This window comes from Falco biarmicus, chromosome 1 (assembly GCF_023638135.1).
Source record: "Falco biarmicus isolate bFalBia1 chromosome 1, bFalBia1.pri, whole genome shotgun sequence".
NCBI lineage: Eukaryota > Metazoa > Chordata > Aves > Falconiformes > Falconidae > Falco > Falco biarmicus.
The window spans coordinates 13,285,519-13,306,386 of record NC_079288.1 but is presented as its reverse complement, the minus strand read 5'-3'; the positions used below and the strand labels follow the sequence as shown (position 1 = coordinate 13,306,386).

Sequence of the window (20,868 nt, the reverse complement as noted above, 5' to 3'; positions counted from 1 at the left end):
ACCACCTGTTGAAGAGGCTACAGCAGCTCCCTTAAGTGTGACATCTGGGAACAGTGCTAGCAGAGCCACCAGTCCAGCCCAGATCCTTCCACTCCACTCCGCATCACTCAGCCTTCAGTGAGGGCTCATCCTTGCTAAGAGGCTGCTTTTAGCTGCTTCCCTTGGGAGCCGTTTTTAGGTCTGGCTGTAGTATTGGTCTTCCTGCAGCAGCAAAGTCCTGCGTTCACTGCTGGAAGGAGAGCACAGGCTGCGGGAGGGTGGTGTCTGGGTGTCTCACCACCCTGACCGTGGGGAAGGGACAGGCTGGGGCAGCCTGAGCATCGCTTGGGCCCTTAGTTCCCACCCGCAGCAGGACTGCATGGCAGGAGTTGATTTCAATCATTGTGCTGTGATGATGAAGGGAGGGGGCAATCAAAGAAAGCTCAAAAATATATATATTTTTAAGCTGTAGCTAAGAAATCTGCCATGGCTCCAAGTTGGACCTTCCACCAGAGGTGAGCAGGCTTAATTTGACAGCTATTTCTTAAATATTTTAAAAGCTGCCTGGAATAAACTAAATGCTTCCGAGTAGTGACCTAAATTCCACTTGCTGTAAATTTCATTAGAAAGTGGATTTGTGTGCCTGCCAGGAGCAGGCCACTTTGCAGCTTCATTGATCTGCCCAAACCATGTGCTGTGCAAGTGCCTTCCTCAGCAGATTTTTAAAAAGCACACTGCTGCATGCTGCTATCCTGAAATGTGGCTTGTTTTCTTGCTTTTTTCCTTTCTTCCTCTCTTTTTCTTTTTCATTCTTGGTGCAAATGCATCATTTGTTTACTAATCATGTCGCATCCTTAGCTGCAGAGTCATCCCACCGGCTGTGTGGGCAAGGATATATCAGCTGGGAAGGAAAATGTCACTCTCCTTCAGCTTGCTTGATGTGCTTTGCTCACAAATCCCCATCCCATGCTGCTGAGGCCAAAGACTTTTGTGACCCTGGGGGCTGCCTGCAGCTCTCTGCTTTCCAGTGAGGTCCCCTGTGGTTCTGACACCTCCTCGAGGAAGCTTCCTTCCCTTCTGCTGTCCCCAAATCGCTGTCTATCCCCATGCAACCACAACTTTGAATCTTGTGGAGAGGTGTGATGGTAGCACAGATGGCATATACTGAGGCTTACCAGGGACAAAAGCCTGGGGAGACGTGGTGCTGCCAGACCTGTGGATGCAAGAGCAACATGCATCTCCCCAAGCCTGAGCAGGGTCATGCAGCTGATGCTGAATCCACTTCTTGAGGCAGCATGTCTGTGCCCCCCTGCCAGGTTAAAGGTGGGGGGTGGGGGGGAGCTCTGTGCAGCCACCACAGGCATGTAGGGCCTATGCAAAAATACAGGTGTTCCTGTATTGTCAAACACCTAGCAATTGCCTGGTTGGCCTGAATTAACATGTGATGGGAAAGGTGATGTGTCCCTGTAGCCCTGAAGCTGTGTACCCAAGCCCTGCCATCCCCACAGGAACCCTGTTCTGGGGCTGTCCCTGTCCCCCTGGCACTTCTGCCTTTTTCTCTGCATGAAGCTGATGCTCCTGTGGGCACCTCCAGCCTGGGGATAGGCTACGTAACAGCATGAAGCCCACCATGTTTTTGTGGCTCAGGGAGGGGCATGCACCCTGGGCACTGTGTGCGGAGCAGGCACACCGCGGCTGAGGCAAAGCAGCAGGAAATAAAGGACTAACTGACAAGCCTGTCCTACAGGAATGAAGTGCTGGCACCTGGCAGGAGCTGTGGCCGCTATTCCCAGTTCAGAGCATGTGGCAGAGTTGGCTTTTGAAGAGCAACTTTCCTACACGAGGATGGTCCCAGCACTGCCAGGCTGGTGCAGAAAGCAGACGGTTCCAGCAGTGGGCTTGGATGCAGGAGTGCACGCTCACGTTGAAGGTATGTCTAAGGGAATTGCTTGCGCCTCAAAGATGTGGTCTCCAAAGAGTGACATTACAAGATGGGTGTTTCCCTCGGCTGCCTCTAGAGATGGAGCCTATGCAGCTGGCAGCACGGGAGGGACTGAAAATACCCCAAAGCCAACAGGAGGGGTGACTAGTGTTAAGGGTGGAGGTTGGAGAGAAATATCCCTCTCTTCCAACCAGTGTATGTGTGTCTTGCTTATGCCTGAACATTGGGAAAAGATGTTCTGGGGGGCCTCCGGTGCTCCTCTTGCTATATGGGTGATGAAAGTGGGAAGAAATGCCTGTGCTGGAGCTGTGGAGCACAGGGCTGTCCTGCCTCCTGCCGAGGATTGCCGCAGAGGGGGCTTTCTTGGGCTGAGTTTTGGCAAGATACTGGCAAAGTTTATTCAAAGCAGCAGCAGCCTTTCCACTGCCTCTCCCTCCCCTTTGGCTGCCAGCACAGGCGATGCCGAGGTGCAGTGAACCCGGCTCTCCTCTCCCCTGCGAGCAGAGCTGCTCCACCTCTGCTGTGTGATGGCCATTGATTTTCAGAAGTGAGAAGCCTAGGGCCTGAACACAGCCTGGGCCAGCTATATGGGCTGTCTTGGGGACAGGGCCTTGCTGGCTGTCAGCATGCAGACAAGGGCTAAATTAATTTCCCATAAATCTGAAATCCTCTGCCAGTTTGTCAGCTTCTCAGCATCTCTGCTGGAGTTGCCTGTTATTTATTGCCTGAGGTCTGAGGAGATGTGCGGTAGGTCTTGCCGAGGCAATGGCCCAGGTCCCATTCCCTCCCACCACCAGCACCCTGAGCTTTTCCTTACTCTGGCCACTGATGCAGAGTTTCTCCTGGCCACAGGTGGAAGCCCTAAACCCCAGGGTTCGTCTGTCCCCAAGCCTTGTCTGGCCCCAGCTGTGGGAAAGGCAGGGAGGAAGAAGAACTGGAGGCAGGATGTCTCCTGGCTCTCTCCTGCTTTGGTTTTGGGCAGCGTGGGTGGTTCAGCCCCTTTGAAGGGAGGCAAAGAGTGCCCGGGAAGGGAGCTCTGCAAGCTCACCCGTCTGTGCCTGGCAGAGGGGTGCTGAGACCACGCTTGCCCGGCTGTGGCCAGGCGCCGGGCTGGCACCGGGAGCTTCCCTGCTTTGTCTCCTGCCCAGTGCAGTGATGCTGCTCAGCAGCCCAGAAGCCTGGATGGAGCAAATGCAGCTGCACTTGTTAGTGCCGAGGAAAGGGGTGGTCAGGGTGTAGCTGCTGGGGGAATCTGGTTCTAAATGTTGGGAGCATCACCAAAGCAGCAGTTTATCTCTGCAGTCCATGAGGGGGTTAAGTGAAAAATGAAATTTCACTCTATCTCCTTCCTTGTGCTTTCTCATCTCTGCCAATGGAGCTGAAGATGGGGGAGGATTTTTTTTCTATATTTAGCTTTGGAGAAATTGCTATAACTAATCGGCTTTAGGATACTGGGCCCTCTTTTATTTTATCTTTTTCTGTCACTAGGACCTTGTCATGTGGCTGTGTGGACTGCGACTCGCTGGCTCTCTCTGTTTGCTGGGCTCAGTTTTTTTCATGGAGTCAATTAATAACCCATAAAAATAACACCTCCAGCTGTTCCAGTTGCAGCTGCTGGGCTGGAGTCTAATTACCGGGCCTTGGATCCCAAATCCTGCTTTGCATGTAAAAGTGTCAGTGAATAGGAACAGGCAGAGGAGATGGCAATGCAAGAAAGGAATGTGGTTTGGGGTGCTATTTTTAGCCTTTTCAAGCCAAATGTAAAAAGACCCTTAGGCTGCTTGTGTCCTGCTGAATGTGATCATATGCATGATATTGTTCCCATGCCACAACACAGCAGCCAGGGTGGGTTGGGGTTTATTTTTGGCAGTTAGCTTGCCTACATTTAAAACCTCCTTCTGGGTTAGTTTGAGTGGTCCTGTGTTGATGTGGCTTACACCCATGTACTAATGTTCTTTTGCCGTCACCTCTAGTTCTCTGTGTGTTGCTGAACGTGCCAGTGCTGGATGTGGCCACAGCAACGATGGGGAGGGAAGGCACACAGTTGATGGCCCTGTGCGGAGCTTGCATCTCAGAGAGTGGTGGTAAAAGGGGTGTCTGCCCCCCCCCCCCCAAATGTCCTCTCCTACTGACTGAGAGACAAAATCAATTTAGCTGGAGTTTGATAGGTACACAGTGATCTTCCTCCCATGTCATCCTGCCTATCTTGCACCCTCTTCTGCTTCCCAAGCTGGATGTCATCTTTGCTGGGCAGATTTGTCCTCTGCTCTTCTGGAGCCTGGGGATCTTGCCTCTGATCGGCTGGTGCTGTCTCAGCTCCCACTGCTGCCGTATTTATTTGACTTCTTGCTACCTCCTAGCTGCTCAAGACCTCTCTCCTTTCTTGCCTCCCATGGAAGCAGTGCAGGAAGGGCCCAGGAGAGCCCAGGTGCCACAGGATAGTGGGGACAGAGCCCTAAGGAAGCACTGGGCTTGTTTCCAGTCTCTGACCAGGGAGTTGTACCACGGCACATCGGTTCTTTTCACCATTGGGCTCTTGTTTAATTCAGACTCAGGCCAGTAATGACCAAAAGCAACTCTAACAGAACAGCTGTTCATTAGCTAATTTGAAATACTTAGTGGTCACATGTTAGTCTGTAGCTACCAGTTTGAAACCGCAACTGCAAATAGGCTTCCTGTGCTGGAGATCATCCCCTTCATTAAACCAAGTTATTCTGAGACTGCTATTTGGAAGCTGCCCTCAGAAAAAACTCCTACACACCCCACTTGCACAGGGGTTACAGAGACAGTGCTTGACTCAAAAGGCAACTCCACCTCTTCCTTCTCTGCTCAGGCTCCCCCTGCCCCATGCTGACAGCTACAAGAGCCAGGAGCTGTTAAATACATCATCTCTTACCCCTAGAGAGATGGAGCCAAATTCTTGGTGGGTATCCCTTCAGTGGACCTCTGCTACCGGTTCACTAATCCAGAGATAGAGGATGCTATCAATCTCTGTTTGGTCTTGCCTAGCAAAGAGATTGCAAACATGGCTTTCCATCATGCAGTACATTAGCCAAATTAATTCCACGACAGAGAGTCAGCCAGTGGTGCTCAAGGCTGAGACAGATTAATGCTGCAGCCAGGTCAAAATCAGCAGAGCTGCTGCTTGCAGTGTGCCAGCTCCTTGGATCTGCAGCCATCCTTCTGCTCAGCAATGCCCTCCTGTCTCACACTTTTCAGGAGCATTTGAACTTGCTGGAATCAGTGACACAGACAATTCAATTGGAAGGAACATCTGTCTCTAAATTGTGCTCCCCATTCAGGCTGCCACCGCTGCAAGTGGGTGACATTTTTTATGTCTTGCTTGCTTTCTTTAATCTCCCAAACACAGGCACGCCTGTGGAGCACAGGAAGGTTCCTCCCCCATGACAAGGAAAAAGAAATTAGCAAGCAGATCAAGTGTGTAGAGCAAATAATGAGATTGCCTTGGATACAGGACTGGAATTCATGCAAAGAATTATTCTGATCAGAGAAGATAAGCAGCATTTCTAGGGCCCACAAATAGCATCGTGAAACTTAGACTTCTCAAGTGTTTTCTAAGAGGTTCTTGGATGAAGGCTGCCAGCACAGGCTTGATCCACAGACAGTGCAATTTAAAAAATAAACCCTGAAATAGCTATACTGGTAGTTATTTTGCTGTGCAAGTGCCTTATAATGATATGCCTCATTTTCCTTGAGACACAGGAATAAGCCATACAGATACTCACGCTGTTATGCTGGCAGAGCAGCAGCCACAAAGGCGGCTTGTCCCGACGGAGCTCCAGTGAAAGGGCGCAGGGTTTGCCCACAGGGTGCAGACCAACTGCCAGTGGAGTTACTGCGTGCTTTAAAAGGAGCTGGATTTGTGGGGTACTTTAATAATAAGTAATTTTTTCTTATTACTCATCTGGTATTAAAAATAAAAATAAACATTTTGCAGGCAAACGGGGACAGAGTCTATACCAGGTGAGTGACCATTCAATAGCTTGATTCAATGCCTGTTGAAATAGATGAGAGTATTTGTACTGTTAGCCTAATGAAAAAGAGGGATAGTAGACAGCCTTTGTTTTTATTTTTATAGGACATTTACTCATCGTTGTATTTGCTGTGCCTCTTGACTGAGACTGATAATTTTCTAAGGATTGAAAATTGTTATTAATGAACTGATGAGATCCAGGCAGTCCTTTAACTCACTTAAAGCCTGTTAACAGGCTGTTCACTGTGAAGCAGGTACCAGGTGGCTCCCAGGCAGAGGCACATGGGCACAAGCGGTGTTTCCAAAGGCAATTAGAGAAGCTGGGCATTCCCAACAGCCCAGTAAACCCTTTCTTGCTTGCAGCTCCACCCCCCTGTATTATGAACATGTACCCCAGCAAATAAGCTATCATCCGAGTGGCTTTCCCTTTATACTGGAAAAAAGGTCATGGGGCTGAGTTCCCTTCGACATTTCCCCCACCCTGTGCCACCTCCTGATGTCTGAGGGATAAAATAATCCCACAGGAGCTCCGAAGGATGTCTCTGCCTCTGCACACTCCCCCAAAGAAGCCTGTGCTATCAACCTTTTGGGTGTTACAAATATCCAACATGGGTATCAGTATGAGTGTTGGATTTGATGCTTCATCCAAAACATACACTCCACTAGCTCCTCAGGCTTTAATTATTTCTCTACTAGCAGCCCCCCCTGTACCACCTGCTCACTTTTGCTTTAGCACACTGCTTATGGGCGGTGACACTGAATTCGATGCAGAATGCCTCCTGTGGCTACAGTCTTTGCAATGAGAGGATGTGAATAAGGGCTGGAATACTTTCCACATGCTCATCCCAATTAATGTATTTTATGAATCAAGATTTAGTCCTATTTGCTAATGTTTGCCTATTTTGCTATGTCAGTGGTGCCTGTGCTCTCATGCCAGCTGCTGGAGTCCAAGTGCGGGAAGCAGGTATCTCTGGCCAGCTCCCAGCCTACAATTCAATTTTCCTATCCGTCCCTTGAGAAGAAAGGAAAAAAAATATGTTTCTGACTGTTAGTGGCATCAAAACATAAAGCGCTCCAGTCCACAAGGTAATTTAAGGCTTTTCTACACTGTGACACGTGGGAAAGTCCAGATGAATCAAATAATGGTATAAAGTTAATACACCACTTCCACAGCACTAAACTACAGTAAACTAAGGCCAGTTTAATCCCGAATAAAAATCTCAGCACAAGAGTTCAATGCCGTCTAGGTTTTGTACATTAACATCACCTTTCTGAACACAGGCCGGTCTGGAGATATTTTACCCTGTTCCCAATCTTGTCAGTGGTGGAAAACGACCACGGAGCTAAAAGGCAGCAGGGTTTGGGAACAAGGGGATCACCCAGGAAGTGAAGAGCTCTGGTTTGTGCTTTTTCATACTGACTTACTACATGACTTTGCCTAAAGCAAAAAAAAAAAAAATTATGGTGACCCACAATATTTATATCTGCATATTGGGATTATTAGTATCTTCCCTGCCTTTACAAAGGGCTTTAAGATCTCCAGAGACACGTGGAGAAATTTCTCCTCCTGTGTACCATTTCCCCAGCATGGGCTATACAGGGAGCTTACAAAAATACATACAGCTGTATGATGAGTGCATTCAGGTATGTGTCTGGAGGACTGAACTTGAGTGTCACCATTACTTTAGTTCTAAGAGTAAAGGAGTGACAGAATTCACAGCGCCCCATATCCAGCACCACCAGATACTGGCTCCCTAGACTGACAAGGGAAAGAAAAAATTGTGATACCTAGTTAAGTACTTATAAGGCATTTAATAACAACTCTGTGTAAACCAGAATCGCACGTCCTCAGGGCACAACTCTGTCCCATTAGCTGTTTGTCAGTCATCATGCTTATTTTAGCTGGAAATGTTATCACTTGGGACCTTTTTCATGGTTTTAAAGGTTTAAGAAGCAGGCATTTATTTCAATGTAGCCAGCGGTGCATAAAAAATTCTAACTCAGATGGGACTGATTTATTAGGGAATGGCTCTTGAAGAATTCAGTATATCTGAATTCAAAAGCTCATCCCTCTTTCACATACTTTTAATAAACATACAGCTCAGCAGCAAGACCTTGAATGAATGCATGTTCTCTCTCATTGAGAACTCTAACAATATCCTCTCTTTAGTACAAAAGCTGTGAAGATGAGACCTGTGGGACAGTAGGAAGCCAGGACCACTTTGCTTTTATTCACTTTCTGGGATGCAGAGAAAAGAAACCGGAGCAAGTCTCTGCCTGCTGAAATTCCAGGGGCTTGCACTGAATTACAGCAAGGCCTGGAGGCATTTTGAATCTTTTCCTGTACACTCACCCCTGCACGGCTCCCAGGCAATTGTACTTTAAGTTAGTTATTATTAATAATAAAGGATTGACTACCAATAGTTGCCATTTATTTCCACAGCAATATAGCCTTAAACCAGATAAATGGCTGGGGTTTTAGTTGTGTAACCCAAGTTCGTGAAGGAATGCAATCCAGTAAAGCATTCAGATGGTGGGGAGTGGCCGACCTTGCATAACCTCCCTCAGGCCCAACTTCCCTTCCTATCTAGCAAGCTGCATTGCTCATTTTCTGAAAATATTGAATGGTTTGCACTTTCAGCCTGTCCTCTGGGCTTCAGTCTTCAGCATGCCTCACAGCTTTCCTTAAACATTTCACCCACCCGTTTATTCATTTATATTCCTTCTAACGATGCACTGCTGGAGCTTCTGTAAGAGAAAAGGTAACAGGAACATAAACAATAATAGAAAAATTTAAAAACATATGGCTTTCCTCTTCTGTGTCTATCTTGTCAAGATTTTTGTTTCTGCAGAAAACAGGTGAGATACCTACCATGATTGATTTAGACATGAAATAATAGGCTTTCACTTTAATGCTTTCACTCTATCAATAAACTCCGAATACCTTTAAAAGCCCCCATAAAGCTTTTCTGGTTATATGGCCATTTGGTTAAGTAGAATAGTGGCAGTCAGGAAGAATTAAAACATTTCCCAGAATCTAGAGAGGAACGTTACGAACAAAGAGGAATCTGAGTGGGTGTAAATTCCTCGCCCTGTTATGCCAGTAGGATTATATCTCAGGCTTTCGCAGCAGGAAAAGGATGTTACAGGCATAATGGCAGGCAGTATCAATCAGATAACTTAATTCTAATTACAGAGTTACTAGATTAACTAGTTATCTTCAGCTACATGAAGGCAACTGGCCAAGTGCCACAGCAGAAACCAGATTCAGAGGAACAATTTCTCAACACATTAAACAACTTCTTGCAACAACTAGCTTCAGATCAGACAACAGACTATTCTTGACTAGCTTTAAGACATATGGTTTGTGTAAGAAAGATCTGTAGCTGAATCACTCAATAGTAACCACAAATTCAGCCTTCCTAGAGAAAGAATTGCACCAAAAGAACAGGATAATGACTCTAAATTTTAGTAGAAAGATTCAGTTTCTGAGGGAGTAAGCCAGTAATAAAACATGTTCTGGGTAAACAAATTGCCTTAATAGAGTCACTGAAGGGAGCAGAGGCAGGGGCCTTTTCAAGTCCTTATTTTAACTCGGGTTTGTAACGTACTGGTACCATACAAAACTGAACTTTATTTCTTGCTTTTAGTACATCACAGTTAAACCATGCTAGACATGGTCCAAGACTGAACTCTTTCAACTATCCCAAACCGCAGAGCACCCCAGCCTGGGTGACAGCTGGCTGAAGACAGACAAGAGGCAGAAGATGCTCAAGCGGTGACTGAGGCAGGCCTGCGGGCAGAGCAGTGTGCCTGCAGAGCTCGGGTGGGTGCTGCTGCCCTGGCCTGCGCACCTCTGCGCCCCCGGGGTGGGACCGGCACCTCCTCGTGATCAGCCTAAGCAGGGTGACTGCTCACTACTAATGAAACCACAGAGTACTTCATCCCAGGAGACACTGCCTGTGATCCTGGGTGGCAGCTCTCCGCCCTGTCAGGAGAGGTAACCATGTCCCAGCCAGGCCTTTGGGGCAGCTTCTCTCCCGCGCTTGCTCCTTGCATCCCGGTGCCATCACGGCGGCTGCCCTCCTCTGCGCTCACCTCAGCCCCAGCATGGCTCCCTAAACTCACCCCGTCTCCCACCCTACCCAGCACCCACCCCGAGCCCCTCAGGAGCCCCAGGCCCAGGCGGACCTGTGGCCTCTACTCCAGGAGGGCTCCATCTGCCAAAGCCCTGCACTGGGGGGAGCATGGAAGGGTTTAGGACCGAAGCGATGCGCAGTGAGGGGCTGAGGGAAGCGGTGCTGCCCACCCCGCAGGTCCGTGCTCCTCTATGAGGGGTGCGCGTGTATGAGGGGAGCGTGTGCCTGTGTGAGTCGTCTGTGTCTGAGGGGTGTCCGCGCCTGTGCCTGTACGAGGGCCTGTCCGCTGGGTGCGCGTGCCCGGGCGAGCGCCATCCCCATGGCCGCGGCCCAGGGCTCGCCGCTCCCCGCACTGGGCATGCGCCACGCCGCGCCGCACCGCCCCTCCTCCCCCACCCGCCGGAACCAGCGCGCAGGCGCAGCGGCAGCGCGGGGAGACGGCGCCCGCCCTCGCCTCCCCGCCGCGCGGCCGCGCATGCGCAGCGCCTGGCCGGGGGCCAAGCTCCGCCCCCGCGCCCTGTCACCACTAACAACTGGCGGCGGCGGCCCCGCCCCTCCCCCGGCGGAACTGGCGGCGGCGCTGCCCCGTGCCGGCATGAGGCCAGAGCGCGGCCGGCCGTCGTGACGGGAGGCGGTAAGGGGCGCCGCGCCGGTACCTGCCCCCCCCGCCCTCCCCTCCCCTCCCCTCCCCGTGCCCCGCCGCCCGCGTTTCCCCCTCCCTTCCCCCGGAGCCCCTTCGGCCCCGCCGCTGCTGTCCCCCGCAGCACCCTCCCCGCTGCCCTCAGCGCTGCCGGTGGGGGTGGGCGCAGAGAGGCGAGCGGCGCTCCCTGGGGTGTGGGGGCTAACGGCCCGCGGGACGGGGGCGGCCGGGCGCCCCGGGGCTGTTACAGGTGCCGGGCGGGCGGAGGCGGCGCGGGCCGGGCGGGCGGTGCGGGGAACGTTGAGTTTCTTTGTTGTGTAACTCTTTTTGTCCATGGATTAGGGGAGGTTTGCGGCTTTTTTTTTTTTTTTTTTTTTTTTGCTGATTCAGGTGTTTTTTGTAAATGCGGGGTAGTCATGGGTAAATTCCGCTCTTGAGCAGGCGGTCGGGTGAACTTTGTTGTGCCGCTGGCCGCGGAGCTGCCGTGCCCCGCTCCCGGAGCCGCTGACGGTGCCCCGCAGCGCTGCCGGTAACGCCAGAGCCCATTAAAAAACCCAATAAAACTAACTTATTGTAATAAACCCATTTCTCGCTAAAATGAGTCTGGCTGGCAGCCCGTGGTTGCGTCTGCCAGCGCTGCTGCCGGTGTTTTTCAATAGATGTGATGGCATTCGGGAGAGTTTGGGGCACACGCTGCCGGGGAGAGCAGCCACCGAGCCGGGGGGTCACCGTTCCGTTTTGCCGGGGAATGTTTTCTGGACGTCTGCTGGAATGTCTGTAGTTTCTCTTAAGTTTTTCTCCCCAGCGCTCTCTCAAGTTTCTCTCGCAAAACTCTTGATTAATTTGATTTGGAAACGATGAAGGAATGCCTGGTATCAGTGTGCTGTAGTGATCCATTTTTTTCTTTATTTCTAAAAGCAAGGTTTTTTTAGCACTTGGTATATTTTTTAACCTTTTTTGTTTTACTTTTTTTTTTTTAAGCCAGTCCCAATTCAGGATAACCTATAGGCAAGGCAACCCACTTCCCTTGCTGGGGGATTGGGCAACGCTTTTCTGCTTTTAGCTGGTGTGTGTCAGTGTTTGGTTCTCAGCCACGCAGGAAGCCTCACCATCCTGATGAAGAGTCATGAAAGGTGTTGAAGATTTGTTACTAAAGCTGGACTGAAAATGAGTTAATTAGGCATCGTCTTTGGAAGAAATGATAAGGCATTTCTGACAAAAATATACATAGCTTTTCTTAGATCCCATTGCATCTTCCCTCCAAAAAAGGTCATCAAAGAATCGTGAAGGATTTCCTGTAGAATTGCTAGCGTGGTACCATGCATGGAACAATTGTAAGAGAAGATTGAAAATGGCTTCCTACACTTGACAGATGGCTTTAAAAATTTCTTTTTCAGGTTTGAGTTGATCTTACGAACTGCAGCTATGGTACAGAAGTATCAATCCCCCGTACGGGTGTATAAACACCCTTTTGAGTTAATTATGGCTGTAAGTATTAATTTTTGCTGTAATTTCCTTCCTTGATGGTTACTGGCATCACTAAAGTACTTGGCCTGGTTTGATAAGTACTGTGGAACGTACAAATCTGAAACAATATACAAAATGAGAGGCATTATGTTTTAATGGTGGCTTCTCTACCTGATGGGTTTTTTTGCAGAATGTGTTCTCTCTTTCTCCCAAAGTTTAGATGTAGTTTATAGATTATTTTTTTTTTAAGTTACAGCAAAAGTAGGCTTGAACCATACTTCCCAGCTGATTACTGGGGGTAGACTATTCTAGTATGGGAGAAAGCATCGAGGATGTCGTTTAGAAGGTTGTTGTTGTTATTCATCAGACTAGAGAGCACAGAGAAGACCATGAAAGCAAGGGTAAGCCTGAACAAAAGAGGAGAAAGCGTTTTGAGTGTTGGTAATATTCTGGGGGGCAGGGGGGAAGAAGACTGCTAGGGAGGGCAGAGATGAACAAAAAGCCTCTTGGGCGTGTGGTTGGCAATTTGTGTGCTAATGTTACAAATAGTAACAACAAAATCCTAATTGGGCTCACTTTTCTTTCCCTCTTCCCCACCCCCCCTGCCCTCTTATTTTTTCTTTTAAAAAACAGAAAGGAAGTAGGTATTTGAGATTTCTAAATATATTCAGCCAAAATGACAACTGTGTGGTTCTCGTGAGTTAGGAAGACTAGTTGAGGAGAGCAATCAGGTCAGCTACCTGATAAAATCAGTTAAAACTAAGTAATAATCTAAATAGTAATTGTTTTGTTTCACTTTCTGAAAATGCTATGTTTAATGGCTTCAGAGGAGAGTTTTAATAGAGTTCATAGTGTAAATATTTGGGTAGATCACATGGCTTGGTGTGCAGAGTTCCTTACAGAAGTGATCCTTCACAGTCACAGGGCAAAAAAGGATTAGATCACTCTGCAGGGAATACCTCCGTTTCTTTTTGTCTTATTTCTAAAGCTGCCTCCAGTATTACATGCACAGGTCTTGGTCTTGTGAACACTTCAGGGTGGAGAGTGGTTACTTTCATGAGTGGTGAAGAATCTGACTGTGATGCATTTAAGGTTTTTTAGGATTTTACCACACTCGTGACAGGTAGGGTTCAGATGGTTTCCACTTTACATTTGGTTCTGCGTCTAACTAGCTTTCAGTGAAGTATACTGATTGTTAGATCAGTCAACCAAAATGAGTTTCTTTGACAAAATTCTTTGGCTGTTTGCTGAACTGACAAGTCTTTACCTTGCTGTTGAATTGAAGGCAAAAATTCTTCTTTCAAGTTATTTCTTTAAGGGTATTTTGATTCAAAGTGCTGACATGAGGATTTTTTGCAATGCTTTATTGGGTTTAATTAGAAATACTTCTGACTATTAATAACTTTGAGTTCTCAAACTGTGTCTTGGCAATAACATTTGAAGAATAATTTTTAACAAATATTAAGTCTTTTCTTACATGAATGCTTTTCTCCTTTGCAGAGGAAGAGGCTATACTGTCTATGCAACTAGGATAAAACAATAGCTGAAAAATTAAAACAGTGAACTAAGAGGAGAAGAATCTTTATAAAAAGAAACAGCTGAACAGGATGCTTTTAGACTGGAAGTTTAGATTAGCAATAACACATATGATTTATTTAATCTGTGTCAAGGCAGTGAGTTACCACTTGCACTTGTTCAGAATGTGATCATTGGATGAACCTCCTTCTCCTGCCATGTTGCTTCTGTTACTGGTTTTTTAAACCATGTAAAATTCCTCATGGTGACTTATCAAAACTGTTCATGCATTTTCTGAAGTATGTAGAAGAGTACCTCCATAAACCAAATTCTTTAAAGAATATAAACAGTATAGGATAGTTTGAAACTTTTTGTTTCTGTTTTCCCCTGATTGAATAGCGATTGCCTAAGTTGATGAAGTATTTCTGGAAGGAATATTCCTGTCAAATTTTGTGCTCACTAAAGTGGAAGTACTATGTAGCATATCCCTAACAAAAAAGTGCTATAATGTTATTTTAACGGTGCCAGCAGCTCATCTGAAATGAGGAACACATGCTGGTATATACCAAGCTTGAATTTAAAGCACTCAACAAATGACTGTAACACTATGCATTTTATTTGATTTTTCTCTATCCCTCTCTTTTATTTGCACCCAGCCTTTGAGAATATGCGTCCTCAAATAGAGATTTAAACCCACACACCAGAGACACTCAGCTGTCAGTAAAAAGCCTCTTGAAGAAACCTTTGGCCAATGTGGCAGCAGTGTTCTTTATTATGAATTGGGTAAAAAAAAAATAATTAAAAAAAATCACTGTTTCTAGCCTGGATCTTGTTGTGTGGGATCTCATCTTTGTCTTAAGGTGCTGAGTACTTTAAAAAAATTTATTTGGAAAATTGTTCTCCCTTCCCTGCAAGTTTCACAGAACTGGAGGTAATTCCACTCTATAGAGTAATAATGAAGATCAGTGTCAGTGAAGCCCACGTGGACTGTAAAGATTTCCTGGATGATACATGTTCCAATTACAAATTGGAACTCATTAAGTCAAACTAATATTTAGCTTTCAGGCAGAAAAATCAGCATAAAATTCTTTTCTACAAGCAACTGAGTGAATGCCAGTTGCAGAATGGGTCATTTACACTACAGATTTCCTATATGCCCACATTTCCTTTCCTGGGTTTCAAAGAGGTACTTGAGGGAGAATAAAGTACAATCAGCATTCCATTCATGCTGCCCTAGTGTGTTTTGAGAGAACTTTTTTCTCTCTGTGAGGGCTGAGTGCAGCTTTATTAAGACAAAAAAATGGATTTAATTCCACTGTGATCTAAACCAAGGTTGACAAGACAAGTGTTTTGCAGGCAATTATGATATAAAGACTTTTAAAATAGACACAGTGAAAATTCTTTTTCTAAGTTGAACTGGTGTTGAAAATAAGTTTCTGTTATGCTCCTCCACTGAAATCCAAAAATCATCTGTTGAACTCTTAATGTATCTCTATGACAATGTACTTGAAGGCACAACCCCTTATCTTTCAAGTCAGCGAGAGAATTGGTGAAGTACTGTTAATGCAGAGTCAGGAGGTCCATTGCTGATGCTTCTTGCCTGCCCTTGTCAGTAAAGGCAAGCTACATGAAATCTAATATGTTACTTGCCTTGAAGATTTCCTTGTACTAGCAAATCGCGTGTTCCAGGCGATACTGTAAGTTGCTTTAAAAACAGTAAGAACTGCATGCAAATATTTTAATGAAACTGTCTTCTGAACTTGAAAAGATTCTAGAATCATAGGCTCCAAATTACTGCATTTTGGTCTGACACGCCTATCACAGGCAACAGATTTCGCCAAATGGTTACCAATGCTGACATGGTGCCTTCTGGCTGCTCTGTCACACATCTGTCATAATCAACTTCTTGAAAACTGTGTGTGTATATATATATTAAAAAAAGCAACAACCAAAGAAACCAAAACAACAACTTGCACCGCTGTTTAGCAGACTGAATAGAATCTTTCCTCATTTTTCCTCCTGTTCATGTTGAAGTTTACGTAATGCTGGAAGCAGCTGAGATCTAGAAAAGTGACTGTTTACTTAGAATTGCTTGTCAAGTTACCAAGGTTCGATATATTGGAGAAAAACTGAGAAGCTGCTTTTATAAAACTTTTAAAGATTATAGATTCAATTTTTTATTTTAGCTTAAAGAGGTCTACATTTAAATTAACATAGGGACTCTGCTGAATAAGTAGTTTTTAGTGTTAAAAGGCAGTTAAGAACTTGAATCTTTCTTAACACACATGAGGCTAAAATTAACTTTGGAGACTCACAGCTCATTTTCAGTCTTGACATGCATTAGAAAATGTCCCTTGAGTTTAATTTCCAAAGTAAATTTAAATAATGAATAATCAGCTACTATGGCATTCCAAGAGTGGAATTTATGCAAACTGAAAATAAGTACGATTTTTTGGGGAAAAAAACCACATTGAATTGAACCATTGACCAGAGGGGTCTTTTGTAGTTTCTGGAAGCTCTGTGGAAAATCTATTGCTTTTCAGCCCATTTAGAAAATGTCCTATTTACAGCCACAAATTAGCTTCAGAAATACACATGAATAGTAACGTGACTGAACACAGCAAGTGTGCTCTGAACCTGTCCTGTTACATTTAGTCACATTGATGTAAGTTTTAAGAACTTGTGGCTTTGTGAAAATGACTGTTTTTCAAATCTGCCAGTGACAGGAGGCAGACTTTCAAAGGTATTTTGCAGTCTTTTGAATACCTAAAATAATGTTTCCACTTTGTTAAAGTTCCTGGCATTTGTCAGCTTCCACTGGTGCCAAAGTATGAAGAGAAGTCTGTAAGTAAATTAGTCATCACTGTCAGGAGCTTGCAGTTGTGGAAAAATGCATTTAATTTTTATTTTAAAGTCAAAATTGCAATTAATCTTGTGCTGCCTTGACGCTGGAGACTACTTCCTTCCAAGCTATGTATTTTCATCAAAATACTTACAAAAAAAAAAATTGGTCTCCTGTTTTCCCTTTGTTTTGGTGGAATATCTAAAGTATAAATCTTTCTCAGTAAGTACAATGTGTAGTGCCTTTTTCCTTACAATATAATTTTAATGGTTCAGATTTGCTGCATGTGGACAGCAGGCTGCCTGGCTTGCTTTGGTTTTATAGATCTGAAAAAAATAAGCATTTAAGGTAATGCTTAATTCTCTGTGAATGAAACTATCCCTAAATTACAGGAAAGTAATAAGATTGTAGATGGCATGAATATGCTTCAATGATAGAGTAGATTAGAAAAAAATTACGTTTTTCCAGATGGAAAAATCAAAGTATAATCCCTTGATCTAGATTGTAATGAGTTTCCTGATCAGGCAGTACATCATCTTCATTGTAAAGGTTATTACTTTAAAATGTCATTTAGAAAGAATAACTCTATCAAGTGTCACACCTGCTCATAAATCCCTACAGTTTTTATTCCTTCTATAGTCTCATTTTCTTTCTCTTGGAAAAAATGCATTCCACACACCATGTGGAGAGGTGCTGAGAGGCCAGGGAGAAAAAGAAGACATTCCCCAAGTGCTTTTGAAAGCACAGAGTAGGCTTTAAATGTATAGAGAAGTAATTTATTCCCTCGGCACGGTACACCTTCTTGAGGATTTGTCTTGGATGCTTAAAGCCTGGGGAAGGGAGCAAACAGTGTCCGCTGCCGAGCCTGCTCAGCTGTTCTCCCTTTTGCTGCGTGACTCCCAGACTCTCATCTCCTTTGCTTCCTGTCTTTGTTGAAAATTCAGGCTTATTTACTGATGGAAACGTGTTGGTAAAACTGCAGTGGAACAGTGTTTGTATGGATTTTCTGGCGAATTTTTGACCAATTGTTTGGAATGAGCCGTGGTTAACAAATGTAAGAGTTAAGCTGAGCACTAGGGAAAAATGTTGACTTAGCAGCCTGCTTACTGTGCAATTCACTTGTTGTTTCATGGCCTGCTTAGATATTTCCATGGCTAGCTGTTTCCTGTTTTTTTTCTGTGGGCAAACACATGACCTGACTGTAGCTGACAGCTGCAGTTCTCTTCTTCACCAAATGCTTTTAGTGAGTTTTTTTAACAAGTCTTTTACACTTTAAAAGCTAAACTACCACTACTGTCAAACTGTGAAAGGTGTCAATAGAAGAAAAAAAAAAAGTAGCAAACCCATTTTTGTTGCTTTGTTCTGAAAGCACTCCAAGCTTTTAACGCTTTGCAGTTGTTTTAGCTCTGAGGCTGGTGCGCAGTGCTGCACTAGGGTCTGTTTATCAGCCAAGTGACATTGCCTTTGAGCGAAAACTCTTAAACATGTGGGAACCTGGCAGAAAGGAAGTGGTTAACACGCTCTGCAGAGTCCTAGACACTCATGATAGTCAGTTACGATCTGGAAAAGGTATATAACTTCATGCCCGTAATTTAACTTGCGGTTAGCCATTAAGATGTATGTGTAAGAACCTTCAAACCCTGCCCCCCTCTACCCCTGTGGGAAAGAGATACGATGTATTTTTTTTTGTCAATTATAAAAACATGTCCAATGAGAAGCCAGGAGTTGGAGATCAGAGACCTCAGCTGTGTGTCGTGTGAGGCGTTTCTGTATAGTATGGCCACTGTGTGCACCTCCAGCTCGAGCGATAGGCACGTCCTGTTCATGCGGAGTTCTTGCTGCTCTTGCAGCAGAACGTTTGAGCAGCTCTGCCAACAAGCACACCACGAAAGGGGGAGTAGAAGGAGAGCCTGAGGGATTGGAGGCACCCCCTGAGGGCTTTCCATAAAGCGTGCGTTCACTCGAGAGTCCACACTTTGAAAGAACACGGAACTGAGGGGTATTCGTTGTAACCAAGACTGGTTTTGCTTTGCACTTGGTTTGAGTTCAGTTCTTTTCTAGAAGGAGGGCAGCAATGTGATCTTATAACTGTTGCGCTCTGAATATAGAATGACTCTTCTGAGATTTTGCATGGAAATCTCTTAATTAGCTCAAGTTAAAATTAATTACAGGTTAGTCTTAAATGGTCTATTTTCTTTTCTCCCAAGTGAATGTCTTCCAATTTTTCATGTAGTTTAAAACTACTGTGTATATATTCTAAATGAAGAACTAGGCTGTTAAGCTGAATTATTAACTTTTTATCTCATTTCTGTGCTGTAGTTAAGACAGGTCAGGTTAAGTAATGTTAAGTAAGGCCTATTACAGGTAATATAATTCAGCTTTCTCACAGTCGATTCACATGCAGCTGGTTTCAGTTGTTATTGGTGATGTCTGAGGTGAGAGTCATGCCAGGGACCATGCTGGTGGCAGCATGGCTGGAAGCTTGTGTTGGAAGGACCGGCTGGCATCCTCTGGGCTCCACTGCGGTGTGGGGCAGCGTTGCCAAAAGAGTACAAGCAAGCAATGAGCCATCAAAATTTGAGATCAAGTCTCAAGGTCTTGGCTGTCCCCTGCATTGCTTTTGCTTGAGCAGTGCTGATTTCAGCCCTATCCACAGAGGTTTTCAGCTTGTGGTTCATGGGCTCTGTCTTCTAAGGGGCAGAGAAACATCACCAACTGTGTGGTTTCCCATTACAGTAAAGCTGGTGTACCAGCTCGCTCTTGTTGCTTTCTTGCAAAGACACGTTTCATCAGCAAGCCAATTTAGGGAGATAGGCTGGTCAAAAGCTGTCTTGGAAAGAAGGGAAAATAAATACCTTGTTAGCTTGGTTTCCTCACCAGGCTCGCTTCAGGCTGGTGAGCACCCATGTGGGAGCAGGTGCTCATCCCCTCCTGCGCTGTTAGCAAGCTGATGGCAGCTGGCCACAAGAAAGAAAGCAAGTCAGCAGGGCATTTGTTGGTACATGTTGCCCTGTGGGAGCCCTTGATTCTATGGGGAAATAATTAGGGATTTGCAGTTTGAAAAATGCCAAAGCCCGTTGCTGTAACAGTAAACGAAGGGCCCATTAGATACTTGATTCAGCAGTCTTCAGGCCTGGTAGCAGGGTAAAGTATTTTTTGCTTAAATTGTGCTTAATTGCTTGGAGTTGTGGGTTCTGTGAGTTGCTTTTGCAGAAAGGGGAATCTGTCCTTTTTTTTTTTTTTAGAAAAATGAAAGAAAATATACAATCTAATGGTGGGGTGGTATGTGAGCTGACTGGTTGGCTTTCTTGCTTTGTATTCAGATTTGAACATTTTCGGTCTTGGATTCCTCTTGGGTTTTACTTTATGATAATTAGGTTTGGGGACTATATATCAATAAATCTGAAAATAAAAATAGCATAGGGCTGTTGAAACCTGACAGCTTTAACTCTGGCGACAGCAGAGTGATCGTGGGAGGGAGCAAAGAGAAGCTACCTTGTATTAAAAACAAATTTTTAAACTGCTTTAGTTCTTGATTATGTATGTTTGGGTTCTCTTAAATTAGCATTCCAAGACTTTGTCACAGTCAGATTTATGAAGTTAAATATCTTAAGTCTGTAGAGTTATGTACAGTTTGGATTGCTTGTTGGATAATTACATCTGTTTTCATTCTGATGTTATTTATATTCTCAGAACTTGAGTATAGATGCTTTTTGAAACACGTGCAGATCACTAACAGTTCAAAACTACATTGCAAACCTCTCAACATTTCAGTATCTCTGTGACTGGTAACTTTCTGCCTTGCCTACTGCTGCTGTGACATTATATCATATTGCTTGGATAATAATAGATCTCATTTTGTGAAAATGTCTGTTTCTCTAGTGATGGTCAGGATGGCGATGTGTCATTTATATTTGTTTATGCCACCACAGAAGGGGAACAGTTAGTTTCCTGATGAGAGCACTTCCTTTCTCAAGTGCATTGTCTCTTCATTTAGTGTAAAATATGAATGCTATAGCTGTTAAGTCCAGTTCAGGAACATCAGTCAGCAGAATCCTTTCCAGAGGATGTTTTTTTTCTGGCTGTTTCATTCAGTGTGTAAATTATACTACTTAATTTGCAAAGCTCTCTCTTTGCTGTGCAATTCATTGGCCTGTGGATAAATTCTTCATTACTGAATTCAGGGCTCTATAAAATTACTTATTTCTATTGAAGTGTTTCATGGTCTGCATGGTGCAGCCACTGATGTTGTAACAAACAGAATTTAAAGCAATTTCACTTGAACCTTGTTTGTTCTGTGTTGACTAAACTTGCTTTTGTTTGCCTTTCTTTGCTGTAAAGGAGGGTAAA

At 45.0% G+C, this 20,868-nt stretch overlaps 1 protein-coding gene across 1 annotated transcript in view; it reads left to right on the top strand.

Moving 5' to 3' along the window:
* Nucleotides 1-10,558: 10,558 nt before the first annotated feature.
* SEC14L1 (SEC14 like lipid binding 1) overlaps nt 10,559-20,868 on the top strand; it is a 41,979-nt gene continuing 31,669 nt past the window's right edge. Inside the window, exons 1-2 of the mRNA XM_056332514.1 lie at nt 10,559-10,688; nt 12,092-12,182. Coding sequence (XP_056188489.1) covers nt 12,120-12,182 — 63 coding nt within the window. The 5' untranslated portion in view covers nt 10,559-10,688; nt 12,092-12,119. The remainder of the gene's footprint in view (nt 10,689-12,091; nt 12,183-20,868) is intronic.